At 40.2% G+C, this 17,164-nt stretch overlaps 1 protein-coding gene across 3 annotated transcripts; it reads right to left on the bottom strand.

Annotated features, from left to right (window-relative positions):
- Window positions 1-175: 175 nt before the first annotated feature.
- LOC120574504 (GEM interacting protein) lies at window positions 176-16,806 on the bottom strand. 3 transcript variants are annotated; one of them, XM_039824855.1, is made up of 22 exons: window positions 16,520-16,806; window positions 14,209-14,299; window positions 13,147-13,243; window positions 12,907-12,946; window positions 10,756-10,881; window positions 8,896-8,960; window positions 8,630-8,737; window positions 8,429-8,509; window positions 8,005-8,166; window positions 7,666-7,803; window positions 6,828-7,018; window positions 6,319-6,410; window positions 6,157-6,219; window positions 5,958-6,047; window positions 5,734-5,876; window positions 5,459-5,635; window positions 5,218-5,355; window positions 4,891-5,087; window positions 4,442-4,766; window positions 2,469-2,571; window positions 2,013-2,087; window positions 1,459-1,576 (listed from the first exon to the last, which is right to left on the bottom strand). In XM_039824855.1, exons 1-21 carry the CDS (start codon window positions 16,563-16,565, stop codon window positions 2,035-2,037), a joined length of 2,526 nt encoding a protein of 841 aa, XP_039680789.1. In that variant the 5' UTR covers window positions 16,566-16,806; the 3' UTR covers window positions 1,459-1,576; window positions 2,013-2,034. The 3 variants fall into 3 exon arrangements, with proteins under 3 accessions (XP_039680788.1, XP_039680791.1, XP_039680789.1); XM_039824854.1 differs by lacking the exon at window positions 2,013-2,087 and having other exon boundaries at window positions 176-1,576; window positions 16,520-16,805; XM_039824857.1 differs by lacking the exons at window positions 2,013-2,087; window positions 2,469-2,571 and having other exon boundaries at window positions 1,419-1,576; window positions 16,520-16,804.
- Window positions 16,807-17,164: the final 358 nt, after the last annotated feature.

Genomic DNA, 17,164 nt, shown 5'->3' with positions numbered 1-17,164 from the left:
TAGTTTCAATAGGACAAAGGCAAATGAAGATGAGAGCAGTTACAGTCAACCATAGTTCCATCGAGACATCAGCAAATGTTGCCTCACTTCATATGTCATGCACACTCAAAACTGAAACAGGTCTATGAATGAAAATGCTGATGTGGAAGTAGGAAAAGTGACATCTCAAAACATGTAATTAGAAATGAATGGTTTATTGCCCTTCTGCTATTGTGTCTGGCATGTTTTCCCCACACACTGGGAGAAGACCGCCCCCTTGTGTTAAAACAGGAAAGATGCATGGAACTATGAGATAACATATCAACTTCACTATGACACCAGTGAAGATACAGTATATTAGTTTATGTACCACACACACAAAAAAAAATCCAGCCTATGAAACATTTCAAAAGCACAACAAATAGATAACACAATTATCTTAGAAAAACAACACTTGGTGGCATTTGTATTTAGCTGATTTTTGTTATAGTTTGTCCAGGACAAAACCTGAAAGTTGATACTTAAGTGCTAGTTTGCATCTCAAACCACTTGCTTGTTCCATTTAAATACATTCGGGGCATTAATAACTGATAAGTACCTGAACCTCTCTAGTCTGGTCTGGATATTAGACAGCTGGATGGTCAACAGATCAACATCTTGAAGAGGATTAGTCATAATAAAGCTGTGGCATCCAAGTAAGCATCAGGTCTGAACTATTCAACTGTGTTTCCTTAAAGTAAGACTCAAATGTGAGTTTAACTTTAAGGTAACTGAACCTTCATCTGAGTAATCTTTTGAAGACAGTTACATTTTTGTGTATAGATATGTGTGTGTAAAATATGGGAGCATTTTGTTCATGAAACCTGCATGAATCTTGACAGTAATTGCACACAATGGAGATATTATGACTTTACATCCTCCAGTGTGTGTGAATATATTCCACTGAACTTTCTGGAGATTTCTATCTTTCCTCAGACAAAGAGCTGCTCGTCCTTCCCTGAGTGGCAGCGTCTCAGCTTCAGGCCAGACAGGATCTTCTGTGCTGGTGAGGTCAGGTTGTGCTCAACAGGAAGTGTCTTTGGTGATTGACACAGAGCCTGACTCTGTTCAGCACTCCGTCTGTTATTGGACAGATTGATGTTCTGATCAGATGGACACCCAGATGCCACCACCTTCGAAGACTCCTGTGTTGTACTGGATGATGTCGCAGTTGTAGATGATTCCAGTCCCAGCATGAACTGCACAACCTTGCGGGGACTCAGTGGGACGTCCATTTTACTCTCTGTGGCAACGGGGGCCGGGTGGGGCTGGTGGGTGTTCTCAAAGTGGACGCCTAAGTTTTGGGAAAGTCTCTGTGTCCCTGGCTCTGGAGAGGAGCTGCGGCTGCTGTCTGCACTCCCTGGAAGCCCCCTTGCTGGGGCTGCCGGCTGTCTGATTGGACGACCTGGGTTGGGGAGTCGGGTTCCTGAGTTATGATGCCGGTAATATTTCACAGGCTGTCTGGTGAAGCGATAGTTGGGCTGGGTCCCCAAATGAGAGTCTGGTTCCCCCACCAGCTCACCCTGAGGATTGCTTGATACCCCTCTCATAGCCAGGACTAAGGCAGAATAGGGAGAACAAGCACATGTTTCATTCAAGTAATTAAAGGTTAAGGGTAAGGTTACGAGGGGACACGTAGCATGCTGCATTATACAGGCCGTCTGAAGCACACGTTTGCCGGCGTCCTAAATTTAGAGCAGTTAGCAGTACCATTGATGGAAAACCTGGTACAGTTAAATGTACATATACATGAACTTCCGGAATGTATAGAGTCTGACCAGTATAGACTGGAGCTATATCCTGCACTGATTTGAAAGTGGTTAACAGAAGTTCAAAACTAATTCTACTATTCTGCATCTGATGTGTGCGGTTGTGAATAGAAGCGTTGAAGCTGCTTGGTGTTCTAGCCACAGAGAAGAAAGCACCTGAGCACTAAAAGTAAAGCAAGCGAAGAAAAGAGGAAACGTTAGACTCAGCTAAGCAATCTGACTCACCCAGTTTTACAGAGGAATATAACTAGATGGTGTCAGCGGGAAGAAACTGGAAGGAAGTCTTAGATCTATAAATAACTGGAGGAAACGTGTAAAGTGAGAAAAAAAAACTGGAACTGCAACCGACCCTTGAGGCACTCTGCACCCACTGTATCTGGTGCTTAGGAAGATACTGTATAACTGCAAGCTAGTACAAACCACCCGTTTGTGATAAATAAAGTAAACAACTCGGGAGCTGTATGTGTCATACCCAAAAGATCTCCAGAAAACATTAATAAAATCATGTCCTCAAGCAGCAAAGGTACAATAAGACACAGTAATCGATAGCTCATTATACCAACAACTAAAAACCCCAACATCTACAAACTACATAAGACTTCAACACTATGAATTCAATTCTATCATTATCTTCACCTATGCTAGTCAGGAGTAACTGCTCTATCGCTAGGTCACGCCTACCTGCTCTCTCATTGGCTTCAGGGCTGAGCTGGTCCACTGCCTCATTGGATGAAGACTTGTCAGATATATAACCCTCGCTTGACTCTCTCTTGATTGTTCGACTCTGTTGGAATGACACAAGTTGAGTGGTGGATTTCTGCAAGTGTTTACAGACCACGTCTAAACCTGAGATACTGCAGCACTACAGTATGTGATAGTGATTATTATGGGAGAAGGCCATTAAATACTGCTGGATGATTATGCCTCTTTTACATCAGGTACAAATTGAATCCTTATCCAAGACATTTTAAACTATGAGATTAAGTAGCCCAGTATTAAGCGCTGTTTTAACTCTCCTGAAGGACAGATAATTTAACTTTTCTGCCTCTAAGCTAATTGATACAGCCACTGTAAATGTATACAGTGGGATAAACCATTTTTTCCTTCATAAGCAATAGCAGCGAAATGTCCACACAAAGTAGTATAGATCGACAAAAGGCTATGCTTGTCAGAGACCAGAGAGCAGGGAAAATGCAGCAGCTGTGCAACATGTTTATCCTGATAGAATGAACATGAGGTTAAGGTGTTAAGGCTCTTAAAAAGGTTAATCAAACTTGAAAAAATAGCTCAGGTCCAAACTCACTCAGCTGTACTGTATGTGTCAGGCTTGTGCACAATTCAGAATTGAATTGAGAATGACTCCTAAATTCCAATTCAATTCTTGAATTTGAATTGAATTTGAATTGATGTCAAAAACAGGATCTAGAATTACAATTCAAATTTGAATTAAAGGAAGCAGAATTGTGATTCAATAAAAATTCAAAGAAATTCATATACATAATTTAAGTGAAGTGTTTAACAATGAAGCTTTACAATATATGTCAGCTATGATTGCATTACATATTCTATAAACGATATTAGTCTGAACTACTTGTGCAGATTACATTAACAGGAAATGTTTTCCCCCAGCAATGAATGTTAAAAGCTCTATTCACAGAACAAATAGTTAAGTTTGATTTATTGTAATTTTGTGGAACATGATTCCATTTCCCAGAATGCTTTACTTTAACCAAGTATTTAAAATTGTTGCCAAACAATGTGAGGTGGACATTTGTTTGAAAGCTTCTTTTCTACACAATTTGATGGTCAACACTGGACTTTTTAAGTTTCAGAAGTACCTTACAACTTCAGATTACAAACGTTTATATATTTGACACCTGTAATAACAGCGACATGGAAAATAATAGCAGGCCTAAAAGGTCATCTGTACTAGTTCATTTTGAAGAACCAATTCCAACACGAACACCTGGAAACCACAGAGTCATATGCAAGCACTGCAGTGCTCCAGTCTGTGGCTCCATCAAGGCTACTTCAAATTTCAAAAGGCATCTACAAGTAAGTTAACAGACAGAGAGCCTTTTATTTTGAAAACCATCAAAATGGTATTATGGTATTATGCTACTGATATTTGATATCGTCAGTGCTGGGGTCACTACTCAAGAACGTCTAATACACATTATTCACTTTAAAAAAAACCATAATGCATTACCTTACTTGTTATTCTCTCTGGATAGTAACTCATTACATTAAAGTAATCCAAATTAAGTAATCCAAACCACATTTAATATGGGTAAGCAATTACATTTCCAAAGTAACCTTCCTAACACTGAATGTATGTGAGATTCAACACATTCTTTCTGTTGTGTGACTGTGTGGAATTTCTTTGAATTGCCATGAATTTAATTCCACTTCCTGTCATTCCAATTCCAATTCAACATCCTGTGGGGCGGAGTCAATTCAATTCAAATTCAAATTCATGAATTGAATGGAGGCCAATTCTGAAATTCTGATTTTTGCACAAGACTGGTACGTGTATGCCAAGCAACTACTGCTGATCCCTTTTTACTCAACTAGCAGTCAAATGCTACACTTGAATACAGCAGCAATCACTAAGTCTGTGTTTGAGTTGAATGTTTCATCACTGCAGGACTTACTTCTAGTAAGTGTGATCGCTCTCTAGAGGAGGCTTCGTGTTCCAAGCCGGTGTAAACGTCCCTGTCCAGGGCACAGGAAGCTCTGGGAGGGGTGTCTGGAAGAGGTGCAGTGGGGACTGGGGGAGTGGGCGTACTGGGTCTCTGCTGAAGGCCAAAAACCTTGTCATGGTGTGTGATGAGGAACTCAACCAGTACAGCCTGGTAACTGGTCTCGAGCAGGGCAATCATTGGCATGTCCGTAGACACAAGAGGGCGCAATAGTGTTGGCCCAAACACAATACCCAAATTGCTAGCGGACATCTTGTTCTCACAGTTCTCTGAAACTCTGCGAAGACAGATAGCAGACAAATTTAAGATTCATGAAAATTCAAGAAACGTCTTCTGGCAGGGATGGGTAAAACCAGGTAAAATGTAACTAAAAAGGGTCTGTAATCCTGCTGCATGCTCACTTTTGCAGGTGAGATATCAGGTGCTGCAAGGTGCTGTAGCAATATGGAGGGAGTTTCTGTAGTAGCGTTTGCAGGTTGTGAATGATGTCCGTCTCATTAGTGTCTGGTGTTGGCTCCCTTTCACTCAGGTGCTGAAGGGTCTTTCCCACCGTGATGAAATGACTGTACAGGTCAAAGGTTAGTAAAGGCTCTGGGAGCTGGAAGAGAGTGAGGAATAGAAAGGTTATTAAATGAGATCAGAGAAAAGCTATGACAGGTCTGACACTACCTTCTCTTATAATCAGCCTAATTCATTCAGTAAAGTTCATTTGGCAATGACTCCTGTACCTCCTTGAAGAAGTGTTTAAGGATTGAGGTGATGTCATGCGGTGAAAGGTCAGAGAGCTCCACCTGCTCCTTTTGCGTCTCAAAGGCCTGACAGAGCTTCTGGATGCGGGGCTTGGACCCACTCACACGATACACCCCCTCAGAGAAAAACAAAAGCAGAAAACTGTTAACAGACCACAAGTAACACTTGACAGTCTTTTTCTTTTTTAAACATTTCTGTCACTGTGCTGGTAAATAATACCTGGATCGAGAGAGCGCGACTCTCAATCTCAGACGTGCAGAGCAGCACCACAAAGGGCACCTCCTCTGGCCTGTCGCGACACAGCAGAGAGAGCTCCACTCCGAACACAGTCCCCTTCCTGTGCTCACACTCCAGCTGACACACCTCCATACACTTCCTGTGCAAAGCCAGCCCGCACTGAAGGTGGGACAAGAGCAGGACAGAGGATATTAACCACCTTACTCAGCACCATTCATGTTCTGCTGTTCTTCTCAAAGCGTCCTGTTATTTTGTACCTCCTCACATTCGACCCCATTGACAACAATGTAGTTTTCGCACTGCTTGCATTTGACCATCTTGCTCTTCATCTTCCTGAGTCGGTGTGTCAGTGCAGCTCGTGAAATCATGCGCACTTTGACTGGCTGACCATCAGTGTATTCTGTAGGGAGAGGGAGAGGATAGATTCATGCAGTTTAATTACCATATGAGGTTATAGAAGCATAAAAAGGCAGTAACAAACCTGATTCAGAAGCTATATCCCGTTCGTCCATGTCGTCCGATGATACTGTCAAAGTGGATGCGGTTTTAGGCAGCCTCCTATTAGTATGAGCTTCAATTATGCATTCCAGTAGAGGGGAAAGCAAACATGTTTATCTTTGAAATGTTTCCAAATGCATGTGAAAGAAACGTTACAGAAACAAATGCAGGCTTGTGCTTACCAGGGCTGGACAGAGATTCTAAACTGCCTCCAATACTCTCGTTGTCACTGTACCCTGTTCTTCCTAAAGTGCACCAAAACACAAGAAAAAAAAAAGAAGAAATTAAAATGAAATGAAAGTGATAATTTATCTTATCATGGTGTAATCATGGGGAGTCCTTACTGCCATCGCTGTATCGTCTGAGAGGGCTATCATCTGTCATAGGTGAAGAGTCCTGCAGAGAGCTGAGAGTGTTGCTGGTTTTTCGTTTGTTCCTTTAAAATAAAAAGGATTGTGACAATAAAGAGTTAGTAGAAGTACATACAAATTGTACCCCCAGTGGATATCGAGCAATTTTTTCTGCTTATCCCACTTGAAATAGATTAACCAATCAAGAGTTCAGCGCACAGATACATCCAAAGTGTCCAACGTCTTTCTTTCTTTCACTTAATATTAAGTTTCCCTTATGGCCTTAAACATATAAATTATTTAATTATTTTTAAGCGACCTCTAGCTCACCCGGAAGAGTGTGCACCCCATGTAGACTGAGTCCTTGGCAAGCTATCATATCAATTAAAGGCCATGAAGCCCCCCCAAAAATAAATAAATCAACATACTCTTTTGATATCCACAGTAAACACACCACAGCTAAAGTAACAGCGGAAACTCATTCATTGGTCAGTTTACCGTACCCTTTGCACTGAGGAATGTACTCCTGGAAGGTAAAAACTTGGACATGTTGTTCAGGGCGGGGCTTGCTGAGGATGTAGAGCAGGTAGGGCTCGCCAGGCTCCAGGGACCTGGATGTCAACTCCAGGTTGTGATAGCCGAGGGGAACAGGCTCTGTCTGCTGCCGCTGGTAGTAAAACATGTTGACTGTGGCCTGATGCAGAGAGGAGACATGATGGGGGAGACAAAGAAAATACATTTACTGTGCTAATTTATCAACAAATTGTTGCAGGGGTGTAATAAATCATGTCAGAATATTGCTTTGCTTATTCCTTTTAAATCCTCATCATTGCTAGCAGTGATAACCTCAACACAGAAGAAAAATGTAGCAAAACATGTCTTAATGTGTAGAAATTCTACAAGAGTAATTATTTTGTTTTATTCCATTATAGAGGCAAGGTTGCAAACCATAAAGCATGGATTAAGTAGATTATTATATTCAAGCAAATGGATGCATTTATTTGTGCAGAAGTGAAGGTGGAGACATGGTTTACTATTCTCTAATAACATATGTGTCATTTTATACACAAGGGGAGTTGCTTTAGGCATTGTAAATGATCTGCCGAAACAGAGAGTAGTTGCATCCAAATGCATCCTTGGCTGATGCTGCTATAAATGTTCATATAGTGGCCTAAGTCACAGACATTTACTCTGACTAAAACAAATGCATGACATTACTATTACATGTCCTATATTTAAACCACGGCCACATTTAATCATGCATGCTTAGAGACTACTGCAGTAAACACCCTATCTAGAAACAAGCTGACAGATGTTTAGTTCCCTTGATTCCATACCAACCTCCTTTAGCACAGTGTCTCCCTGACAGATGAGCTTGCGAACGTGGGCAATAATTCTTTCTTTGCACTTCACTAACTCATCCTGCTGGATCCTGGCGTCATTCACACATTGTTTGTACAAAAGCTCTGCGTCCATCACCTGGACAGAGACAGAGAGAAGACCTGAGATATGCTAAAGTATCACAAATTTACATTTTATTTTTATTTAATTGTTATTGTGTTAGTTGTTATTGTTAAACACCATAAACACACTATGAGCAAAAATGGTAACAAACCGTATTTATTCTGTACTAAACTGTACCAGAAGTGCATTTCTACAGATTATATTAATGTAGCGCACCTTAGTCTGGGCTTCATCCTTTGACTTCCGCCTCTTATCCAGTGTTTTGATTCCAGCTGTGTCGTCTACAGCTTTAGCAGAGACAGCTGTAGCCTTTAATAGCTCATCACAGCACTTGAAGTATTGGTGACGAGCCTTTTTAAAAGCTGTCACTGCTTCGTTCTGAAAACACGCAAGGGGGATACAGACACAGAGGGAAAAAAACTGATTTTTTTTTTTACTGTGTGAGCCATGTGCAGTCTAACATGTTCTAAGCAGAAATAAACAAGGCCATAACAGACAGATCATTCTTTCATAGAGAGGAATACTTTTGCTTTAGATGCTTGTTCAGGCTCCCAGTCTGTTGAGCTAATGTGAGTTAGTTTTGACAGTGTAATAAACTGAGCTCAACTTCAGCCATAAACAAGATTCCTAAATCACTTACCATCTTCCTTTGTCCTCTTGCCCACTGGTCCTTAAATTCTCTGCGCCACTTGTCGATTTCATTTCTCTTGGCAGCTAAGGCCTTTGGGACAGAGATACTGGATTAAACACAAAGTCACATCTACATTCCCACCACTAAAAGACAGAGAAGATTTATACTGAAACTCAAACTTTTTGTATGTGTTTGTGTGGACTTCCATACTTGGTAACAGCGGTTTTGTATCATTTCTGAAGTTTTTCTAGAAGCCACACTGTTCTTGATGTCTTGCTCTAGTGCCATTGTGTAGATGTACTGCAGTGGCATCATTTCCTACAAAGGCAAGAACCACTTTAGACAGATTTTTTAAGAGAGGCCAAATGTTACAAACAACTTTTTATGTAGGAATTCATTTCAATAACCTTCTGTAACACATTATGATAATCACTAAAACATTTTCTTTGGTTCACATCCAATAAACAAAGCTGTACCTGCTGCCCCACAATGACCTTTGCTCCTTCAGCTGTCTTCATCACATTTTTTGCAAATTCTTGTTCTGTCAACAAAAATGAAGTTTTCGTTACTCACAATATATTGTACATCAAGACAAGACAAGTAGAATAGAACAGAATAGAACAGAATAGGACAGTGGACTGACCTGGAACCACAATATTGATTGCTGCTATTAGTGTGTAGCCTCAATATGATGCTTGGAGCTCCATTTTGGATCTGCTTGGTGATATTACCTAGCCTCTATGTCCCTTCAGATAACCCTGGCCTTTCCTGAAAAGCTAATCAAACCTTTTGGAGCTCAGGGAGGGCTGGTGGGTGTTCATTTTATCCTAATCAGTGGAACTGGTTTGCTTAAAAACAGATTTGGTCTGCATTGTGCATCATCTGTTGATACTAGCAAATACTACAACACGAAATGAACTTAGACCCATTTGTTTTCAATGTTTCTGTCTGAAACGGTCTGTCAATAATCTGACTGCACTTAAACAGTAAGGGTCATAATCGGATACACTTCTCTGACAGCAGTTCTTGATGTGACTGCTCTTTTTTTTTAAATGGACACTTAACTGTTGCTAATGGGGATCTCACAATGTTGTTCTAGTATGTGTAATCTACTGTAGTTTGTGGCTGAGCTCCACCCAGCATTACTCATCTGTTGCTATTGCCTAACACGGACCTCACACAGCTAAGGAGGGGGACTCTCCTGTTTTGTCTTGCATGCTTAGCATCTCAGTCTGGACACTAGGCACCTGTGCAGGCTGATGTGAGGGTAATCACTGTCTATGTACTCTCAAGGCACCCTGTCTCCTTTATTACCCTACCCTGCCTAACCCTGCTAATCTGCCCTCTAATCCCTTCTCTGTGTGTGTGCAGTGTGTAGTTCACTGTGGGGACTGCACCACCTGCAGATGCCCTCACAGAGTGAAATAATACAGACACACCATGTTATAATCTGGTTACAACAACCCTCTAACATGCCTAAAGTATTGGTTCTTTATCGATGGACAATATGAAGCAAGGCTCTGCTCTCCTGAGGCCTAGTGGCTACGGTAATGTCTATATATATATGACTTTTCTAGGAATGTGTGTTTGTCTTGTGGCCATGTTTCTGGTAATAATTACAGTTCTGAATTTAATCAATACACACAGCTCTAGATCTAAGATCTACAAAGTTCCACCAACTTATACAAAATGATAAATAGACCACACTTGAAACAAATAAATGGTGGTACTTTTCCAAAAACTAGTGACTGCATAGTGGATAACAGGATTTTCATGCACTAGATTCTCTGTTGTAGAGACAGAATATTTGCATTTAATGAGCACCGCATCACATTTGTTTTTGTGTGCAGTTTTTATTCATATGCATTAACATGGTAAGCACAGATGCCTTGATAGAGACACCACATTTTTTTCTTTTAATATTTTACTTTATTGCAACTAATTTACTTAGTTTATAGTACATTCTTATATCATTGCAATGTCTTTTTTTGTATATATGCATATCTATGCAATCCATCCAGTGATAGTAATAATCGAAAAAAAGCAACAACAACAAAAGCAAGGTAACTAAAAGTATATTAAAATTAAAAGAGAGAATGAAAGAAAGAAGAAAAAATAAATGTATACATACATAAATACATGTGCCACATCTGCACACACACACACACACACACACACACACACACACACACACACACACACACACACACACACACACACACACACACACACACACACACACACACACACACACACACACACACACACACACACACACACACACACACATACATGGTACAATACGGTTTCCTCTTCTCAGCAGCATGTGCACTTACCCAGGCTGATTCTCTTCTCCATCCAGGCCAGGAGGTCTTTGGCGTAGCGGCACCACATCTTGGTGTACTGCAATGCGGTCTCCACTCCATTATCACACCGACAGAGGGCCAGGTCTGCTTCCTGGGCTGAGAGGGAGTACATCAGTATCACTGTAGGCCTCAGAAACTTGGAGCTGGACCCTGGGATCACACGATGTCCATTGGGCTATACACCACAGCTTGTCACTCCTGGAGGACTCAAACAGCCTCCAGCATCCAAGAAACACCTATCTACTTTAAAACCCCCAGCTCCTAGGCTTTCTTAGACAAGACAAAGATGATCAAAAAAATCAAATGTCACTTAAAAGAAAAGGTATACACAAACCCCAAACAGGAAACAATGACTGAATATGATCAGTCATAGCTGCTCCTCTGAATAAAAGTCCTATGGTTTCCAGTAGGTTTCAGCAAACGTTACGTATCTCTTGCATATACTGTTCTAAAATCTCTTTAATCAATCAAAAACCTCTTCCAGTAGACACACATGGGGGTGCGACCTGAGAGAGGAAGGTTTCTATGGACCAAAGACAAACAGCTTTAGCTAAATAACTTCCCTCCTCTTCCCTCTTCCTCTCTGCCTGGCCCCTCCCTCTCACACCTGTTCACTTCTAGTCAGCTACAAAGAGACAAGCCGAGTTGTGAGAGCAGAGTCACCAACACTACTCAGTGCCAGTGTGCAGTATTAGACACCATCATGTCACAGCTCTACTGTGGTAGGCAGGCAGGGCGTTATATGACAACCACTCTGGTTCTTCCTCTCTGACTCACACTAACACAGGGCAGCCGATGTATGCGTAACAACCACGTGGTCTCTCAAGCACTTCACACAACACTTTCTCTTTTCCTCTTTCTCTCTTTGCCCCCTTCAGCACAACATCTGCCAACAGATGTCAAGATCTATTAGAATACATCTTCATTTTTCTCCTGTCGCCAAAGGTTAGAGCAACAGATGCACTTCAAGAACTTTCATTTCTAACGGTCCACAGTGCAGTTCCAAGTATTCAGCTATGTTTTAAACTGAGCAAGCACACATTGCCAGAAAGAGTGCAACAACTTCTCTCTCAAGTTCCTCACTCGGACATGCTGACTTTATTCTGGTCTGTTCTTTTGCACAGATGCCAAATCCAGTTAGAGTGGTATAAAAATCCAAGCAAAGTGATCTTTTCTTCTCTGTCTTCAAGCAAAATCCCCAAGAAAGAAAAAGCAATTCCAGAAGACTGATGAATTTGCTACCAGCATTGTGTGCCAAAGTTGACCTCTCTTAGCCGTTCCTCTCTGTGTTTTGTTTTAGGAAGAGCTCTGAGCACTTTCAGAAATCAGCCTCCGAGCAGATTCTGTGCTGCCACATGGCTATGACCTCCTGCACTTGGATTGGGGATTATCCTAGTCAGGTCCAGATTGCGGAGTGACAGGCTTTAGAGGAGCATTGAGTGAGGATTTGAACACATGAAAGGGTGCAGATAGGTTTGGACTGCTTTGGAATTTGGCAAGCTTTTTTTCTATTTTCTACTCTGTTCTTTAAACACCATCTGTCTCTGTAATTTATAATCTCTAATTGCGTGCTGTGACCTGAAGTTTGAGTCAAACTGAGGTTGGAGTACTTGGCAGTGACAGTGTAGTCCTTTAACTCTGTCTCCGCTGTATTTACTGCAATAGCATAACACTGACACATCCTTTTTTTCGGTAGACCCCACCCTCTCAGCTTGTGTCTGAAGTACAAACTGAGAGCAGCTGTCTTTTGATTTAATCCTTTTCCTTTATCCTAATCTTGTTACAACAGGGAAATTACAACTCACAGCTAACAAATAATGATCGAAGAAAATACTCTATCAAATGTCACAACGGACAGCAGCTCCTGCACGTTATCAGTAATGATCTGCTGGGATTTCGGATGTCATTCATAGTGTGGTTTATGTTAAGATGGTAATTAGACCAGTAAATTTAACCACTACAAAGTATCTAATACACAGACTGGTGGTAACATACAGTATAAAGGAGCCTTGTATTGATTCCCAGTTTCTATCAACTGGACCGACTGACTCACACAGGAGAAGCATACACACACATCCACACTCATCTTTCTCCCTCTCTCTCAACACACACAAATCATACCTGATTGGTTTCCATCCACTTCATTCACCTCAGCACATATCTGTGGACAAAAAGCATTTTTATTTAGAATTACTCTATGAAGGCATCACCAATCCCACAAAACTCACCTACATTATTCTTATAAAAAACACACTATTTCTGGTGTCAGTGAGATCACTAATTTCAACAAGAGAACCAATATAAGTAACAGACAGTAGTATTTCTTGTAATCATTTTAATAACTAGGGATTGATTCCTTACAGACACATCATGTTGCTCTGTGAGATCTGCACTTTCTGTCGAGATGGACTCTGACAAGGACTGTGAGTCAATGTCTGCCAGCAGATCCTCCCCTTCACTGAACACAGAAAAAATGTATTGGGTAAGAAACATACACAGTCAAATAGCAATACCTAGAAAGGATCAGGGTTGTTGAGGAACATACTATATACAAACAAACCATTTACCTGCAGCTATGTACAGATGTAGGAAACTAAGAGCACTTCTACTTCACAATATTCAGACATTTGTTTAGTGTCAGGGATGTGATGTTTGGGCAGATGAGTTACCAAAGCCACAAAATTGGATTAAGATAGACTAGACATGACATGATTAAAAACGTGTTCCCAGTGCATGAAATAATAATGGTTGCTTTGAGTTGACACATATATTTGAACACTTTCATCCTGTATGGTTTTCTATGACCAGCCAGGCTTAAAGTGCTCATATTATGCTTTTTGGCTTTTTCCCTTTCCTTTATTGTGTCATATATCTTTTGTGCATGTTATAGGTTTACAAAGTGAAAAAGCCCAAAGTCCACCCCAAAGGGACTTACCATCTCCAACAGAAAACACTGTTCCAAACTGCTCCAAACAGCTCTATTGTAGTCCAGCCTTTACTTTTGTGACGAACGTGCGTCACTTTGTAACACATGTTATAATGCTCGCCTAGCTGCTAGCATGGCACGCCCTCATAGTCTGCTTCTGACTGGCTGGTGGTCCTTACCTGGTGCTACTGTGCATGTGCGACTCCCAACAAAGATGGAACAGAAGTGAGATGTCTCACTCTGTAGCTAAAACAGAGAGCTCAACACACAGGGTGAAAAGAGGAGCTGCAGCAATGTGCAGTACAAGCAAAATATAGTGTTTTTTGAAAATTAAACCATGTAAACCTATTCTGGTACAACCTCTAAATACAATTATGAACCTGAAAATGACCATAATATGAGCACTTTAAAGCATCTTTGAATGACGCCTAACAAGGCCAACAAGGCCGGTGATGCAAGAGAAACATGTGGTAGAACCGTAAATGTATAATACTTACGAAGAAATTAAAGATAAATCAAGATTATCAAAGTCTCTGAAGATCTCACTGTATCGCTTGATTTCAGATTTACGATGCACCTTCTTCACATCTGAAATGAGAAATGAAAAAGCTAAGTAATAACATGATCACACTATTTGTGTCCTACATAAGTAGATCCTGATACAGTATCTCACAAAAGTGAGTACACCCCTCACATTTTAGTAAATATTTCATTATATCTTTTAATGGGACAACACTAAAGAAATGACACTTTGTCATTGTGCATGTTTGTTGTCTTTAAGAAAATGAAAATAAAGGGTTAAAAAAAAAATGACACTTTGCTAAAATGTAAAGTATTAAGTGTACAGCTTGTATAACAGTGTAAATGTGCAGTCCCCTCAAAATAACTCAACATACAGCCATTAATGTCTAAACTGCTGGCAACAAAAGTCAGTACACCCCTATGTTAAATTCTCATAGAGGCAGGCAGATTTTTATTTTTAAAGGCCAGTTATTTCATGGATCCAGGATACTATGTATCCTGATAAAGTTCTCTTGGCATTTGGAATTAAAATAGCCCCCCATCATCACATACCCTTCACCATACCTAGAGATTGGCATGGGGTACTTTCCATAAAATCATGTCTCAATGCAAATCAAACCAGCTATTAGACTAACTGACATAAAACCATGTTTTACCACCACTTCTGTTGCCAGCAGTTTAGACATTAATGGCTGTATGTTGAGTTATTTTGAGGGGACTGCACATTTACACTGTTATACAAGCTGTAAACTTAATCGTTAATCGTAGCAAAGTGTCATTTCTTCAGTGTTGTCTCATTAAAAGATATACTGAAATATTTACTAAAATGTGAGGGGTATACTCACTTTTGTGAGATACTGTATATGATCCTCAACATCAAACAAAGACCACACAGACATGCTGACACTATCTTAACACAACACAAATATTCTATTGAGGCCAAACCAGAGCCTTTAAAATCTTTTATGAAGAAATAAATGTAGCATTAAGTTCTGCATATGTGAGCAGACTGCAGATCCACAAATGATGTTTTTTTTCTTTTATAATGCCACAAAACAAATGGAAATATGTAGGTTGGAATGATGAATAAGCCATGTAGCTCTGACCTGCTTTTTAGTGGTCCCTTGATATGTTGGTAATGTGGTTATGGAAGCATACAATATTTTACCTCTACACTTCCTCTTAGTTGCTCAACAAAAGGCATCACATAACATCTAATCTACACCATAACAACATACTTTGAGAAAAAAAAAGTATTGAGGTTAATGATTTTGCTAATAAGATAATTAATAAAGAATATAAATCAAACTTAGTTCCTCCCTGAAGTCATATACAGCATTTCTTTTACATTTTTGAGAAAAACAGTTGTTGGACTGAATGTGAACTAAAATATAACACGGAACAAGATGGTGCATTTCTATAACGAAGCCTCAACCTATTGTACTCCAACTACTTACAGTAACTGGTGTTTAACCTTGGGGCATACCAAAAGTTAAAAACTAAATGATTTACAACAAAGGCAAAAAATGAGAAAGAGCTATGTCGCTCTCTCACGAACGTCTCCATTTTGGTCAACCACATCCTGCTTGCAATTTGTGTCATGTCGCATAATGAACATACAGTCCTTGTTTTTCACACCAGCAGTGTTTCAGTATTAGGGTGTGAATTGAGAGGCAAGTAAGTTGTTTCAACAAAACTATAGAACAGAGTTTTCCAGTCAAACAGACAAACTCTTGAACGTTTTTGTTTGCTGCAATATATTTTTTTACTGTCATTTATTTGTGAATTTAAGTCACATTATGAAAAGTTCCTAGTAACTTACGAGCATATTGCAAACATGTCTACTTTTCACAAACTGTCACACCAATCTTAAGTTCGTTTTCTATTTTCTTTTTTTTTTGTGCAAAGATTAAAGAAATACATACAAGCATATCTTGTTATAAAAGAAATACAGAAGTTACACAAAAAAGACAAAGAAAGAGTTCAGGAAGTTCCCCAGTCGTCCTCTGACTAGGAGGATGCAACACAGCATTGACAAAGGCAGATCCAGGCACAATGTGCATACACCCACATGCAATACGTATGTCATAATGGCGCTGCAGCAATGTCAGCAAATTTCAGCGCATTGCAAGAGAATATTCATCCATTTAAAAACAATCCTAACAAGTGAAGAAATGTACAAACGAACCAAAAAAAGATTCAAAGTACATATAAGCATGATGGGTAACATAGCCTGTATATGAAGTGAAAGGGAATGCTTCCTCAAAAATCTTTCTTTTTACTCACCTGTGGCTTGAGAGGAATCCTTGTTTGGCACTTGGTCTTCCTCCATTTCTTCACTATCACCACAGAAGCCAGACGCTACCAACACCACGCACACATCATCTGCCCTTAAGGTCACTGCAATGCACAATACAGAACAGTATAGTTGAGGTGTCAGGAAGTCTGCACTGCAGTGTGTACACACATTGACACTCTTACGCTAAATTATTAGCATGCAGCTCTGAGCTTGCTGCCGTTTGTGCTCTCAAAATGATCTTCCTCTGGTAGAGTGGAGGTTGGCCAATCTGTTCAGCACCATAGGAAGAGGAAGTGTATCTTGCTGTCACTGTAGGCCCCACCTACGTACAGAAGGTGCCACCATGTGTAGATTGTGCCGTTTTAGTAAAAAAAGATTTTACGTCAGTGGAAGTTGAAATGCAAACAGTTTGGATAGCATGTGTTTCGACAAATTACAGATTTGTAAGATGTGACATCCATAACAGACCTTTATATTGACAGGGATTGGTGTAACACTGATAGTCACATATACTGCATGAGAATACATAAAAGAGAATTGGTTTGTACTGTACTGACTGTCCAACATAGAGTACAACCTTCACAGCTTCACAGTTGAAGCAGTGTCAGTAAAACGATGACACCTTGAGGGTT

The sequence above is a fragment of the Perca fluviatilis genome, chromosome 15 (assembly GCF_010015445.1).
Source record: "Perca fluviatilis chromosome 15, GENO_Pfluv_1.0, whole genome shotgun sequence".
Taxonomy (NCBI): Eukaryota; Metazoa; Chordata; class Actinopteri; order Perciformes; family Percidae; genus Perca; species Perca fluviatilis.
This window is presented reverse-complemented; position numbering and strand designations above follow the sequence as displayed.

What these genes read in the sequence shown, in the direction of transcription:
- LOC120574504 (XM_039824854.1), bottom strand. Translation starts at nt 16,565, where the DNA reads ATGGAGGAAGACCAAGTGCCAAACAAGGATTCCTCTCAAGCCACAG. An exon ending in CAGACGATACAGCGATGGCA is followed by an intron (nt 6,220 to 6,318) that starts GTAAGGACTCCC and finishes GGTGCACTTTAG; the next exon opens with GAAGAACAGGGTACAGTGAC. An exon ending in ATGGGGTCGAATGTGAGGAG is followed by an intron (nt 5,636 to 5,733) that starts GTACAAAATAAC and finishes TCCCACCTTCAG; the next exon opens with TGCGGGCTGGCTTTGCACAG.